Raw genomic sequence first — 26,884 nt, forward strand, 5'->3', positions numbered from 1 at the left:
CGATAAGGTGTATTTATGAACTTAAGAAATCAATCTACGAGTACAGTGATATTGGGTGGACTCTAATCTACCAAAAAGGTACTCAAGAAACAAGATAAAAAACACAATATATATCCAGTGGATGTCCTAGAAATTGAGTTTGACATTAGGACAAAATGATCCATGTTAATCAATGTGTCCAAGTTCAACACTTATTGCTATACACATTTGCAACTATCAGTGATACTAATATTTCTGTTTCTCTAGATGACAGAAGAGCGTCTTGTTGGTTGGAGGTGAGAGGAGGCAGATGTGAGAAAGATATAAAGACCCCTGTAACTAAAGCTGAGTGTTGTGGGAGTATAGGAAAAGCTTGGGGAAGTCCATGTGAAGAATGTCCAAGATCTGGTATACAAAATATTCAATTCTATAGGAATGTAGCTTGATACTGGGACATATTGAACAAACTTTTATATATATAAAAAACGATAATAAAGACAATAACAACCATAAATTACTGCATAGTAAAGAGTTTATTCTGGTCGACATGTTTCACCATCAAGCATGGCGTCTTCAGGACAATATTTCATATGAAATCAAACATTGAAGTAAAAATTTTGCTGTTCATGCGGTTTGCCAGAAGTAATGTTACAATGATGTTTGTTATAACTAAACAGCTAGGTTGATAGAGAAAACAAATATACACATACAGGTCCTTTATACCAAAAATAGGGGGAAAGGGGTTTTGATTAAAATATGAATAATGAGACTAAAATTGTAAAAATCTTAACACCATTTTGATTGTAATCTGACATTTGGATAAAACTGTTTTATAAAAACAAACACTTAGAAGCAATTTCAACTTGTATTGCTAGTTGTTAGAATCATATTACGCTAAGTTTATCACCATGATCACATGTCTTTTAATGTTTGAAGTTCATACGAAAGAAATGACAAATTAAATTTCACAAGCGTTTTGGTGAACATGCATATGGACACAATGCCAGAATAGTTATTATAACCTGTTTAATTGTTAGAGAGCAAAATCCTAGATTCCTTATTTAGTAATATCTGCATTGGAAAAACTCTTTCAACTTCATCTCTTTAATATATGATTTGTATTCACATTGCAATATTAAACTGTAGTACATGTTTTATTTGTTTTAGAGGATATGAAATGCAGAAAAGGGTTCAAATCTGATGATGGAATCACATGCGTAGGTATGTTAGTATTAGATTTATGTTGAGCCAGCAGATGATAGTGGCAAAAGGAATTTTAGACATAGCAGTCCAGCATTCTAATGTTTGCATTGTCAAAAATAAGGTTCAATCTTAAATTAAGTTTTTTATACATCAATAATTATTTCAAACCTGTAGGAAATTTTACAAATTTTGACAAATGCTTCATCAAATCAATCATTTGTAATTTATAATATTTAATGATTATCTTGAAACTTCCTGTTTTTATTTCGTTACTCAAAATTAAAAGAAGAGTGGTCAATTCCTTAGGAATTTACAGTTCAAAGTCATTAAAATAATTTTAATTTTTAAATGTTGCATTCCATAAATTTCTCCGAAACATTTTCATAAAAAAAAGAAAATTTCCTGAAGTAAGTGTTGTGAAACCATCTTAACAAGTTTGTTTATAGCTTGATTTCTAGTATGAATTGGAAAGCATAAGAAAAGGACAGGAAATCTCAAATCCTCATAAAATGACAGAAATTTTGTAAAAAAAAAAATCCAGATTCGTTATATTAGCATTTGATAAAGTACTTTTGTAATGTCAGATTTTATGAACTGTATTTTTCAGACATCAATGAATGTGAATTATTTCCTGATATATGTGTTGGTGGATTCTGTACAAATACTAGAGGATCATTCAGGTGTACCTGTCCACCAGGGCTTTCTCTGGATTCATCAGGGCGTAATTGTGTAGGTAGGTTATTTCGAATGTGTACCATGTTTGAAATCACTATTAGTATTATTTAGCAAAAAATTATGAAACTTTTGTAATAAAAGTTAATGATCATTTCCTGGTATATGTATCACATTAACTAAACATTATACAATTTACATTTATTTATTTTTGTGAAGACTAAATGTCATGATTTCAGAGGTGAAATCTGTCTGCCAGGATTCATTTTCATGTTTACTGAATTTATGGGAATTAATATTTTTCACGAATTACATTTCATTTCCTAGTTAATCCTGTTTAGTTTTGCATGAAGCTCTAAACTTATACATTTATGTTTTGTAAAGGAAAGATAAACTTTCATGAATGATTAAAAAAAATGATTAATAACTGAAGGTGGAAGCTAACCAGATAACCAAAGGACACAACAATAAAAAAAAAACATGAAATTATGTATGAATATTATAGCTGTCAGAGTAAATTAAGAAACTATCAAAACATTTGAACAAAGAAACAGATCCATTTGAAAACATTATTTTGATATTAAATTTAGCTAAACACATATTATTTAATGTTTGTACGTATATTTGAAACAATTAAATGTGGAATTATATATTTGAAACACTTATGTGTATGTATATGCATATATATATTTTACAGATACACGACAGTCATCATGTTACATGGAGTATAGCAGAGGATTATGTTCTAGTCCTATCTTTGGAAACTACCTGAAATCTACCTGTTGTTGTTCATTAGGAAAGGCTTGGGGATCCCCGTGTAAATCATGTCCTAGAAAGGGAACAGGTACAGTACTATACGCTTTCAATTTCGGCAAAGTTTTCATTATTGCTAAAAACTGCAACAGAATAGTTATGGCAATGAATAAAAACTTGCATATTAAATTTTGGACTGTTTTTTTGCAATCTATATATTTTAGATATAAAATAAGAGTTGTAATAATACTAAGTAGTAAAAACAAAAAACCTTGTAAGAACACAAAACTTGCTGTTTATAAGTTAAAAAAAAACTCATCTTCATAAACATTTGAAAGGTTAATTAATTTTACCAACTTTCTCAAGTTTTGCGTGTAAAACTTGTGAAGTACTTCAATTTTAATTGTGAAAATATGTATGCTTCATTTTCATATATAGATATTAGAAGATGTGGTATGAGTGACAATGAGACAACTCTCCATCCAAGTCACAATTTGTAAAAGTAATCCCTTATAGGTCAAGGTACGGCCTTCAACATGGAACCTTGGCTCCCACCAAACAGCAATCTGTTAAGGGCCCCAAAAATCAATAGTGTAAAACCATTCAAACGGGAAAACCAACAGGCTTATCTATATTAAAATGAGAAATGAGAAACACTTATAAACCACATCAACAAACGATAACTACTTAACATCAATATTTATATTTTATACTTTCAGATGAGTACACATCTCTTTGTGCCAGTGTAGTAGGTAAAGTATTTTAGATGTTAGCAATTTACTTTTAAATCAGTGAAAAATGTATGTTGATCATGGCAATATTGTAACAACTCAAATTCAGGCCAACCCAACAGTTTATAGATGAATGACTTGCAATAATGAATATATAAATAAGTGAATGATTCAGTACAATTCAAGCCATACCAATAAAACAAAGATTCTCATCCATAAGGGAGGTAAATATTCCCTGTTGCCATATTCGAAGTGTTGTATGCTGTTTTTTGAATTTGTAAATGTGTCTGTTGGTTATTTTTTTCGGGACAGGAGAAAATACATATTGATCACTTTATATATAATGAATCAATACAATTTGTGCAATTATGAGAAATAGGCATTTTTGAACTGTCTCAAAGTAGGAGATTTCATTTTTTGTAATTCATTATTTTATAATATTTGTATTTAGGATTTTTATAGGTATAGGAAGATGTGATGTGAGTGCCAATGAGACAACTCTCCATTCAAATAACAATTTATAAAAGTAAACCATTATAGGTCAATGTACGGCCTTCGACACAGAGCCTTGGCTCACACCGAACTACAAGCTATAAAGGGCCATATACTTGTAGTCCACTTGTAATGTGTTTAGAAATGATAAGGGTTTTACCAGTTAAGACCATCACCCATACTTCCCCATTTTAATATCAGAATAAAAGTTAAATATTTTATTTATTTTTATTGTGTTAATTGATAGATGAGATAAATGAGTGTGTAGAGTTCCCTGATGTGTGTTACAATGGACAATGTAAGAATACATTAGAAGGATTTGAATGTGTATGTAATCCTGGCTTTGCTACAGACCAAAGAGGGGTAAATTGTACAGGTAAATACTATGTTAAGAAAATCAGAGATGTAGGGTATACATTAATAAGACAGAAATCCAAATTAAAGTAAAGAGCCGGTTTAAGCTATTCAGATGTTTCTCCAGTTGCAATATAGGCTTAATAAATAACACAGAGGACAGGACACAGTAATCACTATGGAGTAAAAGTACTAAAAGTTAAGTTTACAGTAGGGTTGATGACAATGCTTGAAATAACTGTGGATTCATTATTATTCGTTTGTTATCTATATTTGGTGGATTTCCTTGGTAAAGGTGGACCACCTTTTTTTAATGTTCAATCAAGTATTCTTTTTGATAAGGCTGAATTGTATGCAGAAATCAAATTCAAAAATATATATTATTTCCTCAAACTACTAAAAATGAAACACACAGACATAAATGTATTCACACTAAGTAAAATGCAAATGTAAAGATCTCAATACATAGTGGAGAATAATGTGTTTTTTTACAGATATTGATGAATGTAAGATTTCCTTTGGAGTATGTGGTGATGGTACCTGTGTCAATCTGCCTGGTAGATTCAGATGTCAATGTAATGTAGGATTTGAACCAGTCATGATGGAGCAGATGTGTATGGGTAAGTATTGGGGAAACCTTAGAGCAAAACATTCATTTTACAATTAGTAGAGGCAAAACATTGTAGGATTATGATTAATCCCATCAGGTGAAGTTCTGAAATATTTGCAATAACAGGATAGATCATACTTAAAAATTTAAATAATAAACTTACCCTTTTAAACTGTTTTGTGCCTTGATCTATTAATATTCAACAGTAATACGGGGCCTTGATGGTTAAAAGAACTTATTTGTTCATCATGGGGTTCACTAGCCCGTCAAATTTGAGGTTGTGAGGTTGAAACCTTCTCAGAGTGAGTCCAAATTTAATTAACGAGAATTGCCAGGTTTCCTGCTGAATGTTGGTGGTTCTCTCTTGGTACTCTGGCTACCTCCACACAAGGTAAATGACAACAATGATATAGCTTAGGCAGCTGATTATGGCTAAAACACAAAAATCAAACTTGCAGTAATACTTTCCACTGATATCTATAATAGGATATATATTTGTGAGAAAGCAACACAAAGCAATACAAAAACCAAGGACATCTTTTAAATTAAGCATTATTATCTATGTTTCAGATATTGATGAGTGTCAGACCCAGCCTAACATATGTACAGGAGGCACATGTGAGAACTCACCAGGAAGTTATATATGTCATTGTCCACCAGGTCATATACTGTCACCAGATGGACGATCATGTAGAGGTAACTTATTTAACAGGATTGTATAATTTTGCATAGTTGTTGAGGGTGTAAAACGTTGAGGCAAAATTGCCACAAGGTATAAACAAAAGGAGATAAGCAACAGTGACACGGGTAAAAACACCCTAAAGTTTATAAATGTAAAAAATTTGCTTGTGTAATTCATTTGCAATAATTGTTTTCTGCTTTACACTGTATTAAGTCTTTCATTATGTTGTTTAACACTTCTTTATAATTGAAGCAAATCTTGGTCATTTGCATTGAAACAAAGTGTATTATTGTAGAGAGTCTTATAACAACAACACTTTAGGGACTGCTGCAGAAATTTATTGATCATAACGACCCTGCATACCCTCGGGTATCCACTTTATGGACTCTACCGTACTACAGACTCACCAGGCGTTGGTTCATTTTCGTTTGTAAAAGTGTATTATTGGTTAAAGAATTTTCTGAAGGAATCTTTCAATGTGTTTTAACCTCTACTTACAGATGTGAATGAATGTTCAGAAGACAGCAGTATCTGTACTAATGGTATCTGTGAGAATTATATGGGTGGATATCAGTGTAGATGTCTGGATGGATATCAGCCTAATGCTCAACACACATCATGCTTGGGTATAAATTACACTAATTAAAAAGCCTTTCTCAGAGTATCATTGAGAAATGAAATTGAATATTAAAAAGAACTCAATATATTCCAAATTCCAATACACAAGAATTTGATTTCAATTTTATGGATGAATTGCCTCACCGCGCTTGGGGCCATGTGTTTGGAGTTTGGAAATGTCTAATACATTATGATACAGAGATGTTTTCTTCCTGACATCAAATTTTTCAGGGAAAAGCATTGGAAGCTAATATAAATCTTAACGGAAAAAGAACAATAAGGGATAGAAAAACACAATTAAGTTTGACCTTGTAAATTGTTATTAAATTTTTCTGTATTTCAAAAAACTTTATTTAGCTTTTTTAACTTTTTTTTAATCGAGCGTCACTGATTAGTCTTTTGCAGACATTACGTGTGTCTGGCACAAATACTTAATTTCTATCCTGGTATCTATGATGAGTTTATTTATTTACCTGAAAATATATATATAATGAATTAAAAAAAGCAGTAACAAAGTTTATCATGTAAGAATATATTGACAGATGTGGACGAGTGTGCTGTTAGGAATGGTGGTTGTCAGGCTATCTGTATAAATACTCCAGGATCCTTCACCTGTGGATGTAAACCTGGATTCATCTTACTACCAGATCAAAGGTCTTGCCAAGGTATTCATTGCTAGATATATTGTTATAAAATGTTTGTTTAGGTATTAGTTTGTGACTTATTGCTGGCTCCTTTTGAGATCTGCAAAAATGGTATGTTGGTTTTTGAGTTCTTTTTGATACCACTATGTCCATCTGGGACATTCTATTTAGAGAATTTGCACAACTTCCAGATAAAAGCAGTTTAACTTTTATTATAATTTCAAAATATGATTTCTAATGATTTGAGCAATATTTGACCTTTCAATTGACTTTATTTAGGATTCTATAGCAACCCTATTACCAAAAGAAGTTAAGATATGATACACAAATCAGTTTGTTCATAACCATTAATTGGCCAAATGGAAAATTTAAAAAAAAGTTTGACAGAACTTCATCATGTTCATTTTCAAAATCAGAATGATTTTACACATCAAGGCATATAAGAAGCTTTATAACATTTATTGTTCATTTTAATTTGTAAATAGTAATCTAAATAATCTCAAATTTTCGTTTAACTAATATAAATAACCAACCTTATGTTTCAGATGTTGATGAATGTAAGGAGAACCCAGATATATGTAGTAGTGGTAGATGTACCAACTTACAAGGGTCATACAGATGTACATGTCTAGGTGGTTTAGCTCCTACTGATGATAACAAAAACTGTATAGGTATGTTCAAATTATTCAAAAAAATCATCAACAATAAAAAATGTCTTGTTAGTGAACTTTTTATGAAAGAATTGGTAATATAATACAGAAAAAAATTGAGAATGGAAATGGGGAATGTTTCAAAGAGACAACAATCTGACAAAAGAGCTGACAACAGCCAAAATGGATTTAAAAAATGTTCTTCCACTTATTTTATGGCATTTATTCAGATTAGTTAACTTTTGGTTGCTTTCTTTTCAAAAACAGATACTTGTTCAGCTGATAGGTAGTCTCAGATTTAAAAAGAGTTTTTTTAGTGATAAAAAAATAAAGCTATTTATTGCTAAATCTAAACACAATATTTCTGCAATAAACTTCTTTCTCTTTACCACAAAAAATACATATTTTGAAGAATATGGTCAGAGAGCACATAAGGATAATGTCAATTTGACACAGCCAAGTTAACAAACGTAATTTTACTCCTGAAAATTTGTAATTCTCTGTCGCTATTGCTCCCTTGACTATACATTTAAAATATTTTCAGACATAGATGAGTGCAACTTAGGAAAGGATTTCTGTAGAAATGGACAATGTAGAAATACACATGGATCGTTTACTTGTGTTTGTGATCCAGGATATTCTGTCAAAGAAAGTACAAGTGATCCAGGGTGTACAGGTATGTAGAAATACACATGGATCATTTAACTGTGTATGTGATCCAGGATATTCTGTCAAAGAGAGTACAAGTGATCCAGGATGTACAGGTATGTAGAAATACACTTGGATCATTTACCTGTGTTTGTGATCCAGGATATTCTGTCAAAGAGAGTACAAGTGATCCTGGATGTACAGGTATGTAGAAATACACTTGGATCATTTACCTGTGTTTGTGATCCAGGATATTCTGTCAAAGAAAGTACAAGTGATCCAGGGTGTACAGGTATGTAGAAATACACATGGATCGTTTACCTGTGTTTGTGATCCAGGATATTCTGTCAAAGAGAGTACAAGTGATCCAGGGTGTACAGGTATGTAGAAAGACACTTGGATCGTTTACCTGTGTTTGTGATCCAGGATATTCTGTCAAAGAAAGTACAAGTGATCCAGGGTGTACAGGTATGTAGAAATACACATGGATGATTTACCTGTGTTTGTGATCCAGGATATTCTGGCAAAGAAAGTACAAGTGATCCTGGATGTACAGGTATGTAGAAATACACATGGATCATTTACCTGTGTATGTGATCCTGGATATTCTGTCAAAGAAAGTACAAGTGATCCAGGGTGTATAGGTATGTAGAAATACACATGTATCATTTACCTGTGTATGTGATCCAGGATATTCTGTCAAAGAGAGTACAAGTGATCCAGGGTGTACAGGTATATAGAAATACACATGGATCATTTACCTGTGTATATGATCCAGGATATTCTGTCAAAGAGAGTACAAGTGATCCAGGGTGTACAGGTATGTAGAAATACACATGGATCGTTTACCTGTGTATGTGATCCAGGATATTCTGTCAAAGAAAGTACAAGTGATCCAGGATGTACAGGTACTGTATGTAGAAATACTTTGACCTTCAAAGAGCCAGAATCGATCCAGGGTGTACATTAAAATATAACTTGTATACTTTACAAATGACCTAGGATATCTAATGACTCAGTAATTTTTTTTAATAAAAATAGCTGTGGAAATCTTACAAGTTTTCCTTGAGAAACTAAACACTTATTTTTTAAGGATTTGACACTATACATATCTTTCAGCTGAATATATTTAAATATACAAAAAACGTTCACAGTAAATATCTACAGATGAAGTGTTTACTGGAAAAAGTAAATCTTTGGAAACGTTGTCGTGCAACATTCTCAAAAAGTCATCTTTTAAAAATGAGCAAATTAAAATTGTTACAAGCATCCATGTCTTATAAAATGGATATAGTAAACATGGACTTGTGTCAAATTGTTCTAAACATTGGAAGAAACAGAACAAAACATCTGCTGTTCAATTTTTAAGGATGTGAATTTAAGCATGGCTGCAATTTGGGTCCTCCACATAATGGAATCTTCGATTGTTTTGAGGTCAGTTCAACCACTTTTTAGCTCACCTGACCGGAAGGGCCAAGTGAGCTTTTCTCATCACTTTGCGTCCAGCGTCCGTCTTCGTTGTTAACTTTTTCAAAAATCTTCTCCTCTGAAACTACTGGGCCAAATTAAACCAAACTTGGCCACAATCATCATTGGGGTATCTAGTTTAAAAAATGTGTCCAGTGACCCGGCCAACCAATAAAGATGGCGGCCATGGCTAAAAATAGAACATTGGGGAAAATGCAGTTTTTGGCTTATAACTCAAAAACAAAAGCATTTTGAGCAAATCTGACATGGGGGTAAAATTGTTTATCAGGTCAACATCTATCTGCCCTGAAATTTATAGATGGATTGGACAACCGGTTGTTGGGTTGCTGCCCCTGAATTGGTAATTTTAAGGAAATTTTGCCGTTTTTTGTTATTATGTTGAATATTATCATAGATAGAGATAAACTGTTAACAGCAATAATGTACAGCAAAGTAAGGCCTAAAAAAAAAGGTACATGACCAAAATGGTCAATTGACCCCCTAAGGAGTTATTGTCCTTTATAGTCAATTTTTAACAATTTTCATAAAATTTATAAATTTTTACTAACATTTTCCACTGAAACTACTGGGCTAAGTTCATTATAGAAGAGATAATTGTAAGCAGCAAGATTGTTCAGTAAAGTAAGATGTACAAACACAGCACCATCACCAAAATACAATTTTGTCATGAATCCATCTGCTTCCTTTGTTTAATATTCACATAGACCAAGGTGAGCGACACCGGCTCTTTAGAGCCTCTAGTTTCTATAATTCAATATGGATTCAAAATTAAATTGGTGTTACTATATATTCAAGGATACATCTAAAAATTAAACACAGAATGGAAACTTTTGTCTGGATTATAAAAAAAGTAGGTGAAAAAACTGAAAAATATAGATGCAATTTGGGTACCGTCATGTTAAGTATATAAAAACATGATTATATGAAACAGAGAAAATGCTCTATGATGCTCAGGTTTCCAATAGATACAGCAAAGATACTGTATTTCTTTTGTTCAATCAACTCTTTAAATGTTTGTATATTGATAGTTTTTAGGATTGCAGTTTAGATGCACATTATTTTAAAATTTGTCTCAGTGTTTGCTTAAGTTAAATTCCTGTTGCAATCTCTTTTAGGAATGAAATATATAGATTCTACAACTGCATCAAGTGTATTACGACATTTCTCCACTCGAGAAAGTTAAATTTTATTATTTTACACGTGAGGCTTGCTAAGCTTTTTAAATGATTAGAATTTAACTTTTGAGAGTGGAGAAATTATCGTTATACACGATTTACAGTGGTGGAATCTGTTTCTCTTATGATTTTCATCCTTCTTTTTCAAAGATTTAAGGAAAGTTGTGTACTTTTGATGTGACGTCATCAGGCATGGTCGCCTTTTTTCTTGACGTCACAATAAGAAAATTCTGAAGAAAACAAGAAAATTTAACGTCACAATTAAATTTTAACCAATCATTTGCCGAGAACAGATTTTTCACTAGTGAGGAGACATATTTTTCTCACACCAGTCAGGAAATATGAAAATAGCACAAAAATTAGAGAAATATATTACCATCACATCTTACGTTTATTTCAGACTTGGATGAGTGTGCTGAAGGTTCAGCTAGATGTGATCCTCAAGCAGTTTGTATCAATACCATTGGTTCATTCAAGTGTGACTGCAGACCTGGCTATAGTGGTGATGGATTTACCTGTAGAGGTGAGGTTTATATTTAACTGACAATACTGGTAATTTTTGGTCCTGAGCTAAGGTTTCTGTAATTCTGGCTGTATTGAGTTGTTTATTTGTTGGGGGTAGGTTATAAATGGTAGCTTCTATATAATAAAGAAATATTTACAGACAGAAGTTTCTAACTAGTTAGTTTACAGTATACGTGTTATACTTTTCTATATAGTTTGATATAAATATGTTTGTAGATGTAAATGAATGTACACGTAACAATGGTGGCTGTGATATAGATGCTACCTGTATAAATGTACCTGGCAGTTTTAGATGTGTTTGTGATGATGGCTATACTGGTGATGGCTTCCATTGTAGAGGTATGTTTTACTTAATTTTAAAACTCAGGGGTAGAAAAGAGTGTTTTTTTTTCTTGTCAAGTGTTTTACATTAATCTTGAAATTTTCTATGTTGATGTTGGTTGCCAACAAAAATACTTAGAAATACAAATATTATCAGTAGTCCATTACTCCCATACATATCCTCCAAAAAAATATGGAATTAATTATAAATGTTATTTTTTTAAGGACAGCTATATTTGTATTAAGATCAATTTTAGTATAAATACCACAAGAAAACAATGGTGGTCAATGTTGGATGCCATCTAATTGTCAAGATAATCTATTGACCATTTTGCTGGCAATTGCCTCATATTCAATTAATTTTGATCTCCATGATTGCGTATTATTTATGTATATCTAGATTCTTGTTTCAAATTTATAAAAATATTTTGTAGATGTGGATGAGTGTACTGTAGACAGATTATCCTGTCAGAATGGACAATGTATAAACATTCCAGGCAGTTATAGGTGTGAATGTGAGATGGGATTTACTACATCAGAAGATGAAAAAGCTTGCCAAGGTATAGAACTAGTTGCATTACGCTAAGATAAAAAAAAAAAAAACATGAAACTTGCAACTTGATGATGCAATTGGACATTTTTTGCACAAACCATAATGTGTATATGGAATTTCAAGATGTTCATTTCAACTCTATAACAGTTATAGTTTGATTTATTTATCTATAGTTTTGAGATTTTATTATCACAGCTGCAACTTTGTGTAAGGAAAAAAGGTCCTGAATTGTTTTCAAGGAATGATTAGTCTTTAAAGGGCTCTCAAAACTTCATTATTTGACAGAATTCAATGAAATTTTTGTCAACTTTGTCTCTGACAACTTTAAAAATCATCTCCATCTAACTATTCTTACAGAACTTATGCCATTTGAAATGTAAATTATGTAGAACAATGCATATTCATCTACCTTTGTTGTAAACTTTTGTAAAACTATAAGAAAGAGTATATGAGCACCCCAAAGGTGACTGGGGAACAGATATGGTCACTATGGTCTTCTTCAGACTTTCTTTTGGCAGTGTAGATAGAGTGCCACACTCTGAACTGCAGAATAAGATCCCTTGCACCAACATTGAAAGGGGTCTGTAGATAGCATTGTGCAAGGTAACATTTTTGTTCTGATCCAAAATCTTCATTTTATAGGGTGCAATCAACAGTTTTTTACGTGACGTCATTCTGTAACAGGGCATGTAATAGTGGACCCATCATGCAGAAGTCAGATATTCATAGTTATATAGATATCTATACATCAATGGAAAGATAATTCTATGAACTTTCTGAATAAATAAAAAAAAATCCAACATTTCTTGTTTAAACATGCAAATTGGTACAAGTTATCAGCTGGAAATTAGGCATTTTCCCCCTAAAAAACCTTAAAAACAGACCACCTTTGGACACACGGATCAGTAACCTGTGCATATATTTGAGATTTCTTATAATATGCATTTCGAAGAGCTTATCCGGCTGATTTAAGAAAATGTAGTTTCAGCCTACGTTCGCCTGCTCCGAAAGGAGCTATCGTACCTGACAAATCAAAGTGCTTTTTGCAACAGGTGAAAATCAGCTGTTTATGGAGTTGCCTCCCATATAGTAGGAAGTCACAAAAACATTTTTTTTTTTTAAATCTTGACAAAAGTGGCATTTTAATTGAACTTCAATATATGTTTTTCACATTGAACATAAAAAACAATCAACTTTTTCATTTAGTGGTATATAAATAGCAGGGAATTCCATCAGTATGTAAATCTCACTGGGGAAATACCCCTAGTTTTTAGTACGAAACTGTTTATAGCACCCATAAGTATAGACTATTTTTATACAGATTTTCTCATCATGTTTTGTTTAATATTCAGACATTGATGAGTGTATATTCAAGCACTTGTGTGTTAATGGACAATGTGAGAATACATATGGACACTTCAGATGTAACTGTGCACAGGGCTATACACTGGACCAGACAGGTGGAAATTGTACAGGTATATTATTTATATCATGTTTTATTTAAGGACTGGTTTCTGAAAACAATTTTACCTGATGGAAACAGTTTGATATCTTTTGATATGTATGAGATAAATGAGGGGGGATAGGACCTTTATCGGGACTCCGGGATCGGGTGTTTTTAAGCTTGGGATTTCGGGATTGACCCTTTCGGGATCCAGGAAATTTTTTTCGTAGTTCTGGACCTGGGATTTCATGTTTTTCAGCCCATGATTGAAGGATTTCGTGTTTTTAAGCCCGGGATTTCGGGATCAGGACCCCTCCTATCCCCCCTCATAAATGAGTGAATAAAAGACATTTCCTCAGTACCATGTATGATGGTTTATTATTTGATACAGATTAGCAATTTGTTTTAACATTGCATAAGATAATAATTACTGATACCTGTTCTTACTTATATTTTTACACATTTAAATGTCGTTTTTACATACTATTAGAGTACTATAAACTTTTTGGTCTTAACAAATTCATTATAGAAAAAGAAAATTAATTTAAATGATATTTGATATTGTTTAAAAATGCTGAATCTTTAGACGTTCAACACATATGTTCATACTTTCAGATATAAATGAATGTTTGAACCCAGATAATTGTAGATACGGAACATGCATAAACACCAACGGGAAATACATCTGTCAGTGTCCACCAAACTTTACACTGACACCATCTGGAACAGCTTGTATTGGTAAGACTATGTTAGATAAGTGATATATTAGAAGAATACTGTGGATTCATTATTATTCGTTGGAAACCAATTTTTGTTGGTTTCGTTGGTACAAGTGAACCACGAATTCAAATGTTCAACAAATAACATATTTTCTATAGGATTTGTATACTGCGAACAACGAAATCAAATATTTACGAAAATGCAAGTTTTCAGCAATCCATGAAAATTGATACCCACAAAAAAATGAATCCCCAGTACATTAATGTGAAGCAAACATTTTCATTGTTAATTTTTGCCCATCAAAAAACTCCTTTACTGCAGTCAGTAGTAGTATTGGACAGAAAATTTAAAACTCCATAAAGAATATGATTATAGATGAAGCATCTTTATTAAAGTTTTTCAGCAAAGAAGTAAGTCCTAACCAAAACTATGTTGTCTTGGGTAAGAACACATTTGAAATCTGATTTATTGAAAGAAGTGCACAAAAAAAAAAAATAATATTTGAAGAACCTTACTTTAAAAGATAAGCTTTAAATAATTAACTGTCTAATCTTCATGAAATTTTATTTTAGATTTAAGAATTGGTACCTGCTATTTGGAAGGGCCTGCTGTATCACAAGGCGTGGGTAGATGTAGAGGAGAGATTGGTAGAAACTTATTACGATCGTCATGTTGTTGTTCTGTTGGTAGAGGATGGGGTGAAGCAAGAGGCATGTGTGAGCACTGTCCAAGAAATGGATCATGTATGTAGAAATTTATGTTAAACTCTTGTTAGAATTTCAGTAATATTTTAAACAGTACACTCAACCACCACTGAAGAAATATTATTTGTCAAAATGGGCATCTTGTGCAGTCAAAGGACAAGGTTCACTTATGGCCCAAAATGGCCTAAAGTATCAACTTTATCATAAAACACCAAAAAGTTCACAGATTGGTTCGTAAATGGGTCTATTTCAAAAGTGTTGATGCTCAATAAATCAGTTCTTTTCATAATAGTACATAATACTCTCAAAATTAGGGCCATTTTGGACATTTTGTCAAATTGTGATGGTTTTGGGCAAATTTCAGACCTAAAATTTAGCTTTAGGAAAAAATTTGGCTGCCACCTACGATTCAAAATATATTATAACCAAAAGATTCCAAATGTGATATAGAATTCATCAATATAAAAAAAATTTGGATTGTGGAAGGCAGCCAAGGTTAATTATGCCAAAAACAATTAAAATTTTGGAAAAAATTTACCAAAATTGACCTAAAATACAAATAATGTATAGTTAAGGGGTCATAGCTTCAAAAATTTTAAAGGAAGGTGCCAAAAAAGAATATTTTAGTCTTAACAGTATTATCACACGTATTTCTATTTGAAATTTGTAATTGTTTGGATGGATTTAAAAGACATAAAAAATTTAGGGGCAATTTTTACCCTTCATGAACCTTCTCCTTTGTACTGATAATATAAGCAGTAAATTTGAGTTATTTGATATTTAAAATTTTCCATTTAAGAAAGATAGCTTTTCCTTATTTAAAATTTTATACAGGGTATTCTATGATGAAGATCACTTTTGAAAGTTGTTTATTTCCATACCTGCAATTATCACAGGAAGCAGGCCCGTAGCCAGGAATTTCCAAGGGGGTATTTGGATTCGCAAACTTTACTTTAATAGTCACAATTCGAACAGAACGTTGACTTTAACAGTGCTTATATGTTTTCAAGCCAAACCCCCCTGGCTACAGGTATGGCCGAAGGTATCAAACTAATTATTGCATTTCTTTATTTTTAGCTGAGTATAAATCCCTCTGTCCAGGTGGTACAGGATTCAAACCAGGAAACACCACAACAGGAGGTATAGATGGTAAGAAAGAGTAGTTTTTTTTTTAACTAATATGAAGTATGGGGTAAAGTTCAATGAGACAACAACCCACCTACACATATATCCAAAAGAGTGGTAACATGCAATCTACAGCAACAGAAAGTTGTAAAATACAGTCAATTCAGAAATTTAATTGAAATCGCAAAAATCCCAGTAATTAAAATCACATTGTTGTGCATTATAATTAATTGATAATTGCAATAATACAAAAAAAAAAACAATAATAAATCCATATTTTCTGAATTCACAGTAAATTAATCACACGCAAACAAAAATCTGTGACCAAGACCCAATTTTTCTCCAAATTACAGATTTGTTATCAAACATTCACTGACAATATTTCTGTGAATAGATCTCTACCCTCCCCTCCCCCTTAAATATTGATCAATGAACAAATGAAATGAACTTATTAGCATACACAAAAAAAAATACGGACAGGAAAACACTCAACTCTACAAAAGTAATGGTATAATAGATGATATTTTGTTTTGTTCTGAATATGCTTAAAATAACTTGATGTTCGGCAAACAATGGATGATTGATTGTAAATATTTGGAAAAAAAATACTGTCAATATAACATTAAAGATCCATTAGTTCATTTCATGGCTCATGCTAAAAAAAAAAATACTTCAGGTTATTTGCATGATAACTTTATGCATATTATAATTGGCCGTTTCAGAATCTATATGAGTATTGCTAATTTCATTGTTCGTACCCCAAAATGAAAATAACGTCACCACATTGGTTGAATTTCCATTGTTTTGGACGTTTCGACCAATCACAAAGTTTTGGTGTACATTTTGAAAATATTACCCAGAATGCATTAGATTCTGAAATGGGTATGTTGCTCTGTTTGGATGTGAACTGTTTGTTTTATTTTATTAGACATAAACGAATGTGTAGAAATCTCTGGTATTTGTGAAGGAGGAGAATGTCAGAATACCTATGGAGGATATGTGTGTATATGTCCTACTGGTTATAGATTACAAGGTCACAGGTGTATAGGTATGTTTTTATCTGAAAATTGTCTTAACACATTCCCTATTTCCATTCTCAATTTTATTATTATCAGGAAAACTCAGAATATGATGATGGGAGTATATGCTATCGAGAAAACAACTCAACAACACAAATAACCTGAATACACCTAGTGATTAACATGCAGTCTGCAGCAACAGCTGTTTATAAAACATTTAGAGCTACAAAGCATCCAAAGTCTTATTGTTCTATAAAAAAGAAGATGTGGTATGATTGCCAATGAGACAACTGTCCACTAGAGACCAAAATGAAACAGACATTAACAACTATATGTCACTGTACGGCCTTCAACAATGAGCAAAGCCCATACCGCATAGTCAGCTATAAAAGGCCCCGATAAGACAATGTAAAACAAATCAAACGAGAAAACTAACAGCCTTATTTATGTAAAAAAATGAACGAAAAACAAATATGTAACACATAAACAAACGACAACCACTGAGTTACAGGCTTCTGACTTGGGACAGGCACATACATAAATAATTTGGCGGGGTTAAACATGTTAGCGGGATCCCAACCCTCCCCCTAACCTGGGACAGTGGTGTAACAGTGCAACATAAGAACGAACTATAAAAATCAGTTGAAAAAGGCTTAACTCATCAGATGGACAAAAATACCACATTCAAGGCAAATGCAAGACCACCAAGGCTGTCATTTCATTTGCCAAACCTGATCAAATGCCATGTATAGACAAATGAGGATTGAAATCAACTGTTAAAAAATTCTTAAATTTATAATTTATACTGAAAATTAAAAAAAAATAATGGAATATGTTTTATTTTTTTATATTTTAGATATTGATGAATGTAGAGAGAATCCTTCATTATGTGGAGAAGGGACATGTGCCAATATACAAGGAAGCTTTAAGTGCATGTGTCCTGATGGATATGTACCCATGATTGGGGAAAAAGGTTGCATGGGTTAGTATTATTTTAAGATGTCTGGCTTGAATTCATAAACAATATTTTGAAGTAATACTCAATTTGTAATAACTGAACAGAAACCTTTTTTTCAACAAGCCAGACAAGTATGTTATTTTAGCATTTCAGCTTTTTGGCAGGAGCATTCTAGAGAGTATGAGTATAAAACTATTCTTGAGTACCCATTTTAACATTTTTTTTTTTTTAACAACGACAGAGTTGGTGATTGTAAGTGTTTTTTCTAAATTTTGTTGTTGTCATATAAACACTTATGATTAAAACCAAATGTCAGTTGAAACGATTTCTCTAGTACACCAAAAAAAAGTAAAAAAAGCAGTGGCGGATCCAGGGGGAGGGCTCCACGGGTTGGAACGCCCCTTTTTTTGGACGATCAATGCATTTGAATGGGTACATATAGTTGGAACACCCCCCCTTTTTAAAATGCTGGATCCGCCCCTGAATAAAGTAACTTAGATTCATTTACTGGGTTTCACATGCCTAAATAAAGTAATACACATGATTTTATATTATGAGATGTTTCTTTTTTAGATATGAGGAAAGGAAACTGTTATTCGTCCTTCTTTACACAGAGAAGACGACCATACCAACTGGTGTGTGAAAGTCCTTTGTCATCTAACGTCACAAAGAAGATGTGTTGTTGTAGTTCACTTGGTAAAGCTTGGAATTCTCCCTGTGAAGTATGCCCAGATGCTGGATCTGGTAAGTCAATTAATACAATCAATGAATGAATCTTTATTGCAAAAGAATAGACATGCTATGGCAAAATTAACAACATATATTACATTATATAAATCATGAATAGACAGTAGGGAACAATAGTATAATACAATAACATATATTAGATCGAATATTCCATGCAGATTTTACATAATTTGATAGTAAGAGACTTACAATAAAAAGTATTTTAGTAAGTTTTAGAAAAAAATGTTTTGATCAAGCAACATTGTACTTTGATTGAAGATCACACATATTTAGACCAAGCTTTTTTTTTTAAAGTCATGTGACAAAAAAAAACCAGAAATTAAATCATGCAGATATATTTTGAATTTTGAATATAATGACCTGTTATCTGTTACAAGAAAAGTTCTATATATGATTTCTAGATAATTTTAAAAAGTAAAATTATGGACAGATTTAACTTTTAATGTAATAACTGTCATGGACATAAAACAGAAGAAATAGTATATATTTATAGTAATGTTGTGGTTCCAGTTATACAGTGAACATTTTTATTTTTTTTCTTCTGTTTTGTAATATTTGTATTAATTTAGACCATTGTTTTTTGTACTTACAGGAAACTATAGTGAGCTATGTGGACCAAAAGACATCAGTCGTGAGTAGAAATATGTTGATTAAAGAAATACGTCTTTATTTTGATAACTTTGAAAAAATACCTGTTTTTGAGATTTGAAAAATTTCTATATAGGATTTTATACATCTATTACGTAAAAAGATAATGTTTCTTAGTTTTTGATTGTGTATTTTATTGTATAATGATGCCTGAAATTTAGAATTGGTTTCCTACCAGAATATAACATTTTTGAAACGTGTCCTCATATTATATTTTGTTACAATTATTTTCGAAAGATTCTTCTTTCTTTGTCAAAGCTGTTCAAGAAATAAATTGAAGGAACAGTAGGAGGGCTCTTTATTTTTCATTCTGCTATGCATAAATTTTAAATGATTATTTTCTATCATTCTTTAGGTTATCTTTCTTAGATAATTAGAGACCATCAAATTTTTGAAGTCTGTACCAATCAAAACTTATACACAATGCTTATTACCACCGAACACAGATCAAATTAAAATTTAGGTGGTCTCACTTTCATGAGCTATGTCCCTTTATGAATTGGTGATTTTGTCATTTCTGCTCTCTAATTTTATTTTGCTTCAACCAAGTATTATGAAACTTTTACACAATGCTTATTATGGCTTATTACAGTAGATTAAAATTATTACATTGACTCTTGTATATTTTATTTACATATGAGGTATCTGTACTATGGTCACATTTTTATTTTATTTCAACTTGAAGTAATAAATTATCATTGTATTTAAAATGTATTTTCAGGTATAAATGAATGTGAGATATTTGGAAACAATATATGTAAGAATGGTGAATGTTTTGACACGGCAGATAGTTTCAGATGCCAGTGTAATACAGGATTCCTGTATAATCCAACAACATTTAACTGTGAAGGTAAAATATTGAGTTAAAATTGAGAATGGAAATGGGGAGTGTATCAAAGAGACAACAACCTGACCAAAGAGCAGATAACAGCTGAAGGCCACCAATGGGTCTTCAACACAGCAAGAAAATTCTGCACCCGAAGGCGTGCTTCCGTTGGCCCCTAAACAAAAATATATACTAGTTCAGTGATAAAATTGTAATTCTTTGAATTTTTAATATTTAAACAGTTAGTGAAGTTATTTCTCTACAGAAAAGTAAAATTTACAATTTATTTTACTACTGGCTAAGGTTGAAGGGTACAGTACTTGTAATGTTTAAGTATCATTGAACAGAGAACCGTCATGGTTATAAATAAAATTTTCCTACCGAATTTAAGTGTTTCTCTGGAGCACTCTGGCTTCTGCCACTAATATAACTTGAACGCAATAAAATAGCTGATATTAATGAAAGTGGTGTTTATTAAAAGAAACCTAATCAATCAATCAATAAGACATGAAAACAGCACTAAATCCAAACAAAAGATATCTTGTTTCAAGGAGAAGAATAAAAATATGGTTTCTTTATCATCTTTAAGGTGAAAATTTTCACTGTAGAATTCACATAAGTTTGTCCTAGTGCATTGTTTTTAACTAAAACATCATGGTGTGTAGAAAAAGGTAAAATTATTCAGACTTGTGATATTTATAATACTGTAATATTGTTGATGTGAAGGATTCTCATACAGAATTTGGCAAATAGATCTTTTATTTAAAACCTTATACTTTCAGACGAGGATGAATGCAGAAGACAATTGTCACCATGTGCTGGTATAGCACAATGTATGAACACTCCAGGAAGTTATTTCTGTAGATGTCCCACTGGATATAAACTGACCCCTGACCTTCACAGTTGTCAAGGTAATTTTTCCTCAGTATGCAGGTACATCACAATGTATAAAACACATGAGGAAGTTATTTCTGTAGTTAGAACTTAAAAAAAACTTTTGAAAAATCAAAAACCATCTATAGTTGTGTATAATATACATCCCTTCTACCAACTACATATTTGGGTTAAAAGTGCATAATATAGACAGCTTCTATTGTTTAAGTAAAGACAAATATCATACAATATTACGGATTACAAATGTGTCGAGGTTTGTGATTGGATAACAACACAGAGATGTCAGTATATATTCAGGAAACTGCCGGGGTATATACGACGTTTTTATCCCCAATTGGAATCTCAAAAACGTCATCATAACTCCGGTTACTATGTGACGTAGTCAAAAGCTATCAGACTGTCAGAGGCTCACAGAGGGAAAATAATGACGTGCTTCAGTCAATAATACATTTTTGATACAAAATCACGCATTTTACACTTTTAATACTTAAATGTAATGTTAAAAGTGTTATTATAAATTATTACATACACGATAAAATTATTTTCACAGCAAATTAGAAAATCCTTCACGTATGCCGAACATATCAGGTTGAGTTTTTCAATATATGTGTTGTCAACAAATACCTGCACTGGAAAATAACATTAAGTCAAGGGTAATCCGTAATATATGTGTAATTCAGGTCTCAGAAAGGGTATATACTGTGACATTCCCGGCTTGGGGCTTATATCCCCTTCGCCTTCGGCTCAGGGGATATAAACTCTAAGCCGGGAATGTCACAGTATATACCCTGTCTGAGACCTGAATAACATATAATATCTTTTTTCTGTAAATACTTTTTGAAAGAATTGATATAGTCTTTTATAGATTATTGCACTGAAAAATCATGAATTAAGAATTGTTCAATTTAAATATTTATGTAGTTGGTATAACTGTTGGAAATATTTTAAGTACAAAATGTATTTGTAGATGTTGATGAATGTAGGGACATTTCTGGAATCTGTAACAATGGTGAATGTACCAACTTAGATGGCAGCTTTAAGTGTATCTGTAGACCTGGTTATAGACTTAACCAAAACAGGGACTCATGTTTAGGTATGATGTACTTATATATCTGTTTTGGAAAGGTATAGGCTTATCAAAAATCAGGGATTGTAAGCAATTTTGCGCAATCAGTGCTGACCCAACAATTTTGAAAATATTTTTAACTAGTTATGACCTTTTGAAATATAAATGGTATTGGGAATCCCATTTCATTTGCTGTGAAGCTTTTATTTCTCTTAAGATATTGATAAGAAAAAGAAAAAGAAAAAAAGTGCTTTTTTAGTTATTCCCTTTTTCCTTGCCCTTTGATAGATAAATATGACATGTAATGTGCTTGGCGGGGAACATTGGATCTTTATTCTTTACTGATTGAAAATAAAACTAGTATTTGAACCTAGATAGAAACGGGTATTCATAAGCCTAGGATTTGTCATGATCTATTACAAATTGGTGTTTTTTTTATCACGTTGTTTACTATGTCGCAAGAAACAATATCAGGATATGGTGTTTTAGTTGTTAGTTGCTATAGTCAGATGAGAAGCCATCACTCCACTAGGTTCAATTTCAGAAAAAATCATGTCCACGGGTCTGCGCATCAGTCCTCTTCGCTTGCCTTAGCTAAGTTAACTTGAAACACTATTCTGCGATTCAACTATCTTGTTTACATAAACAAAATTATCCTAAATGAAGGACCAGGCATACTGCTTTGAAAATGACTGGACTTTATCCTCATATCCTCAGCCTGCTTCATTTGGATACCTCCGAGTTAAACTGCTGTTATTTTTAAATTATTTTTCAAAAAAAAATTTGTCAAAATGATGTGGATGCTTGAGCATTTGAGCATACATGCAAGCTAAGCCACTGTCATTGTTTAAAGCTAAAACTATGATGAAAAATCAATATTTTGTGTTTGGAAATAGGAATTTAATGTATGAGCTGATAGAGAAAATATTGACAGTAAGTTATGACAGTATCATAACATTTTTCATTTCTGGTTGGTTGTATTGTAGCCAGTTTTATACCTGAAGATTTCATATTTTATTAGATATTGATGAATGTGTAGCCAGACCAGGATTTTGTAGAAATGGTACATGTGAAAACTTGGAAGGAGATTTCAGATGTCATTGTAATCCAGGCTTTTCACTGTCAGACTCGAGAGATTGTGAAGGTACTGTTTTAAATAGAACATGTTTAATGTGTATAATTCTGCTGTACTGTAAGAAGTAAGGGAGGTAATGTGTTTCTCTAATTTTCATGCTTTTTTCACATTTCTCGATTGGTGTTAAAAATATTTCTTGTCTCCAGTTAAAAGTTTTTTCTTGATTAATGATTGATCAATTCAATAATGACGTCAAATTTTTCTTGGTTTCATCTGAATTTCCTATTGTGATGTCATTTAAAAAGACAAGCATGCCTGATGATGTCAGACATAAAGAAAACAACTTTCTACAAATCTTTAAAAAGGATACAATTTGTTTAGATATCTTTAAAAATCATCAGGGAAACAGATTCTACCCCTATATATCCTGTATTACAATATTTCTCCGCTCTCAATAACTAAATTTTAATTATTTGAAAAGCTCAGCATGCCCCACGCTTTAGGTATTTTAATTTGAATGTCTTTAGTGGAGAAATTATAACACATTTGATGCAGTGATGAAATTTATATGATATAAGAATTTAATCTTCATTTTTATGCCCCATTTATAGGCATTATGCTTTCTGGTCTGTGCATCTGTTCGTTAATCCATTTATTCCGTCCGTCTGTCCCGCTTCAGGTTCAAAATTTTGGATGAGGTAGGTTTTGATGAAGTTGAAGTCCAATCTATTTGAAACTTAGTACACATGTTCCCTATGATATGATCTTTCTAATTTTAATGCCAAATTAGAGACTTTCCCATATTTTCACGGTCCATTGAACATAGAAAATGATAGTGTGGATGGGGCATCCGTGTACTTCGGACACACTCTTTGTTTCCATTCATTTAAAAGACTACACTTCTATTGATATAGAAGATAATGATAATTTTATTGAAAATTAGAAATACTGTTTACAGAAGACAGAACTATAATAACCAATGCATGGTCCGAATTTTTATAATCTGATTTCGGAAAAACACTTCTACCTAGCCAGTTAAATCCATGCTATGATGGAACTGTTTAATACATTGAAAGGTTTCAAAAGTATTTCTGTGAAGACATGATTTATTTAATATGAATGCTTTATCTGTGTATTTGTAGATGTAAATGAGTGCTTGAACCAGGTAGGAATGTGTCAGAATGGACGATGTATAAACACACTGGGAAGTTTTACTTGTCAGTGTCAAGCTGGCTTCACATTGTCACCAGATGGGTTAAACTGTATAGGTAAGTTTTAAAGGTTTCAGAATATTTCGAGATGCACAAGCTGAGGTAATTTTTAAACACTTGTTGGAGGTTTTACTTGTCAGTGTCTAGCCATCTTCAGATTGTAATCAGATGGTACCAACTGTATAGCTCTGTTTTAAAGAATTCAGCATGTCACCATGTAGTCAGAACATTACTGTATAGCTATATTTTCAAGGCTTCAGAATAGCCACAGATAGTACAATCTGTTTAGGTAAATTACATATACTGATTGAAGTTTTTACTTCTCTGTACCAAATTAGTTTCAGACTGTCACCACAATATCAATTGTTATGGGAAAAAACACTATGGAAAGTTTATTTGAAGTTTAAACTCACCTGATGGTGAAAACTAAATAAGTTACAAATTATTGTTAATGTGTCAAACTTTTCTTGTTTGTGTAAAGCAGACCTTCTAACGTCAAACAAATAAAACTTTTATCAGCAAATACTGACATTAATAAACATTCTTTTTTTCCACAAACTATCATTGATTGGAACTTACTACCAAATGCTGCCGTGAACTGTAAAACTGTGGAAAGTTTTAAGGCAGTTATATCGCGCGACTAGACATCAGTGGCGCACACACATTTCCTGGATAAGTTTTACTCAGTATTTTGAGTTCATTTCCAGTACTATACAGATACAGATACAGACCTCTGAATATCACTGGATGGTATATAATGAATAGTATATTATGAATATAAAATTTTTATAACAAAAAGTAACTTTATATTTGTGTCACTTTGTTATGAATTTTGTTGATAGATGTGGATGAGTGTCAAGAAGACCGAGACATCTGTAGGAATGGTATATGTAGAAACACAGATGGATTTTATAGATGTTTCTGTGATGACGGGTATATTATGTCACAGTCAGGAGAGTTTTGTGTTGGTAAATACCTTAATTCTTATTAGATAATGGCAACAGAGTCAAAAGTACAAAAGGTGCAGAAGATAACAAAGGTATCTCAAACACACACACAAAAAAAAAGAAAAAAAAACAGACCTCGTTTCAAAATGGTTGATATATCTTATGTTTAGCTAAGAAATCATTGAAAGGCTTGCTTTTTAAAGTGTTATAATAGATATTTACTTTTTTTTTGTTATTTCTAAGACATTGAAAATTTCTGATCTAGGGGTATACAAATTTATTTAATTGATAAAAACTATTGTCTTTTTATTATTACAAGGATGTTTTTTTTTTGGATAAGGCCTGTTACAAGGCTCTGTAGACACGTTAAAAATCTCTGAAAAATGTCTATAAATATATGTTTTCAGACAAGAATGAATGTTTAACAGAGGAAGGATTATGTAGCAATGGTAGATGTGAGAATACTGTTGGGGGATTTAGATGTATTTGTCCTCCTGGTTCTCTCATGACACTGGATGGTAGAAGCTGCTTAGGTAATATTTTATTAATTTTTAGCTCACCTGGCCCAATTTAACCAAACTTGGCCACAATCTTCATTGGGGTATCTAGTTAAAAAAATGTGTCCTGATGACCCGGCCAACCAAGATGGCGCCATGGCTAAAAATAGAACCTAGGGGTAAAATGTAGATTTTGGCTTTTATCTCTGTAACCAAATATTAAGAGCAAATCTGACATGGGGTTAAATTGTTAATCAGGTCAAGATCTATCTGCCCTGAAATTTTCAGATGAATCAGACAACCTGTTGTTGGGTTGCTGCCCCTGAATTCGTAATTTTAATGGAATTTTGCCGTTTTTGGTTATTATCTTGAATATTATTACAGATAGAGATAAACTGTAAACAGCAATAATGTTCAGCAAAGTAAGATCTACAAATAAGTCACATCACCAAAATAGTCAGATGACCCCTTACGGAGTTATTGCCCTTTATAGTTTATCTTTTACAAAAATCTTTTTCTATGAAACTGCTGAGACAAATTTAACCAAACTTGTCACAATCATCATTAGGGTATCTAGTTTGAAAAAATGTGTCCGATGACCCCGACCATGAATCAAGATGGCCGACATGGCTAAAAATAGTACATAGGGTAAATTGCAGTTATGGGTTCATATCTCTGAAACCAAAGCATTTTTAACAAATCTGATGAGGATAAAATTGTTTATTAGGTCAAGATCTATCTGTCCTGAAATATTCAGACCAATCAGGCAACCTGTTGTTGGGATGCTACCCCTGAATTGGTAATTTTGAGAAAATTTTGCAGCTTTTTATTATTTTCTTGAATATTATTATAGATAAGAGATCAACTGTAAACAGCAATAATGTTCAGCAAAGTAAGATCTACAA

General features: G+C 32.1%; 1 protein-coding gene across 1 annotated transcript in view; it reads left to right on the forward strand.

Moving 5' to 3' along the window:
- Positions 1-26,884, forward strand: part of LOC139520242 (fibrillin-2-like) — a 91,509-nt gene that overhangs the window by 43,221 nt on the left and 21,404 nt on the right. The window contains exons 19-48 of the mRNA XM_071312727.1: positions 247-387; positions 1,147-1,200; positions 1,790-1,915; positions 2,552-2,698; positions 3,327-3,359; positions 4,078-4,206; positions 4,679-4,804; positions 5,365-5,490; positions 5,977-6,102; positions 6,637-6,759; positions 7,284-7,409; positions 7,933-8,064; positions 11,100-11,222; positions 11,441-11,563; positions 11,980-12,105; positions 13,451-13,573; positions 14,158-14,280; positions 14,835-15,005; positions 16,044-16,115; positions 17,020-17,139; positions 17,967-18,092; positions 18,642-18,812; positions 19,408-19,446; positions 20,185-20,313; positions 21,072-21,200; positions 22,151-22,276; positions 23,271-23,393; positions 24,467-24,592; positions 25,378-25,503; positions 25,890-26,015. Of these exons, the coding sequence (XP_071168828.1) occupies positions 247-387; positions 1,147-1,200; positions 1,790-1,915; positions 2,552-2,698; positions 3,327-3,359; positions 4,078-4,206; positions 4,679-4,804; positions 5,365-5,490; positions 5,977-6,102; positions 6,637-6,759; positions 7,284-7,409; positions 7,933-8,064; positions 11,100-11,222; positions 11,441-11,563; positions 11,980-12,105; positions 13,451-13,573; positions 14,158-14,280; positions 14,835-15,005; positions 16,044-16,115; positions 17,020-17,139; positions 17,967-18,092; positions 18,642-18,812; positions 19,408-19,446; positions 20,185-20,313; positions 21,072-21,200; positions 22,151-22,276; positions 23,271-23,393; positions 24,467-24,592; positions 25,378-25,503; positions 25,890-26,015 (3,591 nt within the window). The remainder of the gene's footprint in view (positions 1-246; positions 388-1,146; positions 1,201-1,789; positions 1,916-2,551; positions 2,699-3,326; positions 3,360-4,077; positions 4,207-4,678; positions 4,805-5,364; positions 5,491-5,976; positions 6,103-6,636; positions 6,760-7,283; positions 7,410-7,932; positions 8,065-11,099; positions 11,223-11,440; positions 11,564-11,979; positions 12,106-13,450; positions 13,574-14,157; positions 14,281-14,834; positions 15,006-16,043; positions 16,116-17,019; positions 17,140-17,966; positions 18,093-18,641; positions 18,813-19,407; positions 19,447-20,184; positions 20,314-21,071; positions 21,201-22,150; positions 22,277-23,270; positions 23,394-24,466; positions 24,593-25,377; positions 25,504-25,889; positions 26,016-26,884) is intronic.

Source organism: Mytilus edulis, chromosome 4 (assembly GCF_963676685.1).
Source record: "Mytilus edulis chromosome 4, xbMytEdul2.2, whole genome shotgun sequence".
NCBI classification, from domain to species: Eukaryota; Metazoa; Mollusca; class Bivalvia; order Mytilida; family Mytilidae; genus Mytilus; species Mytilus edulis.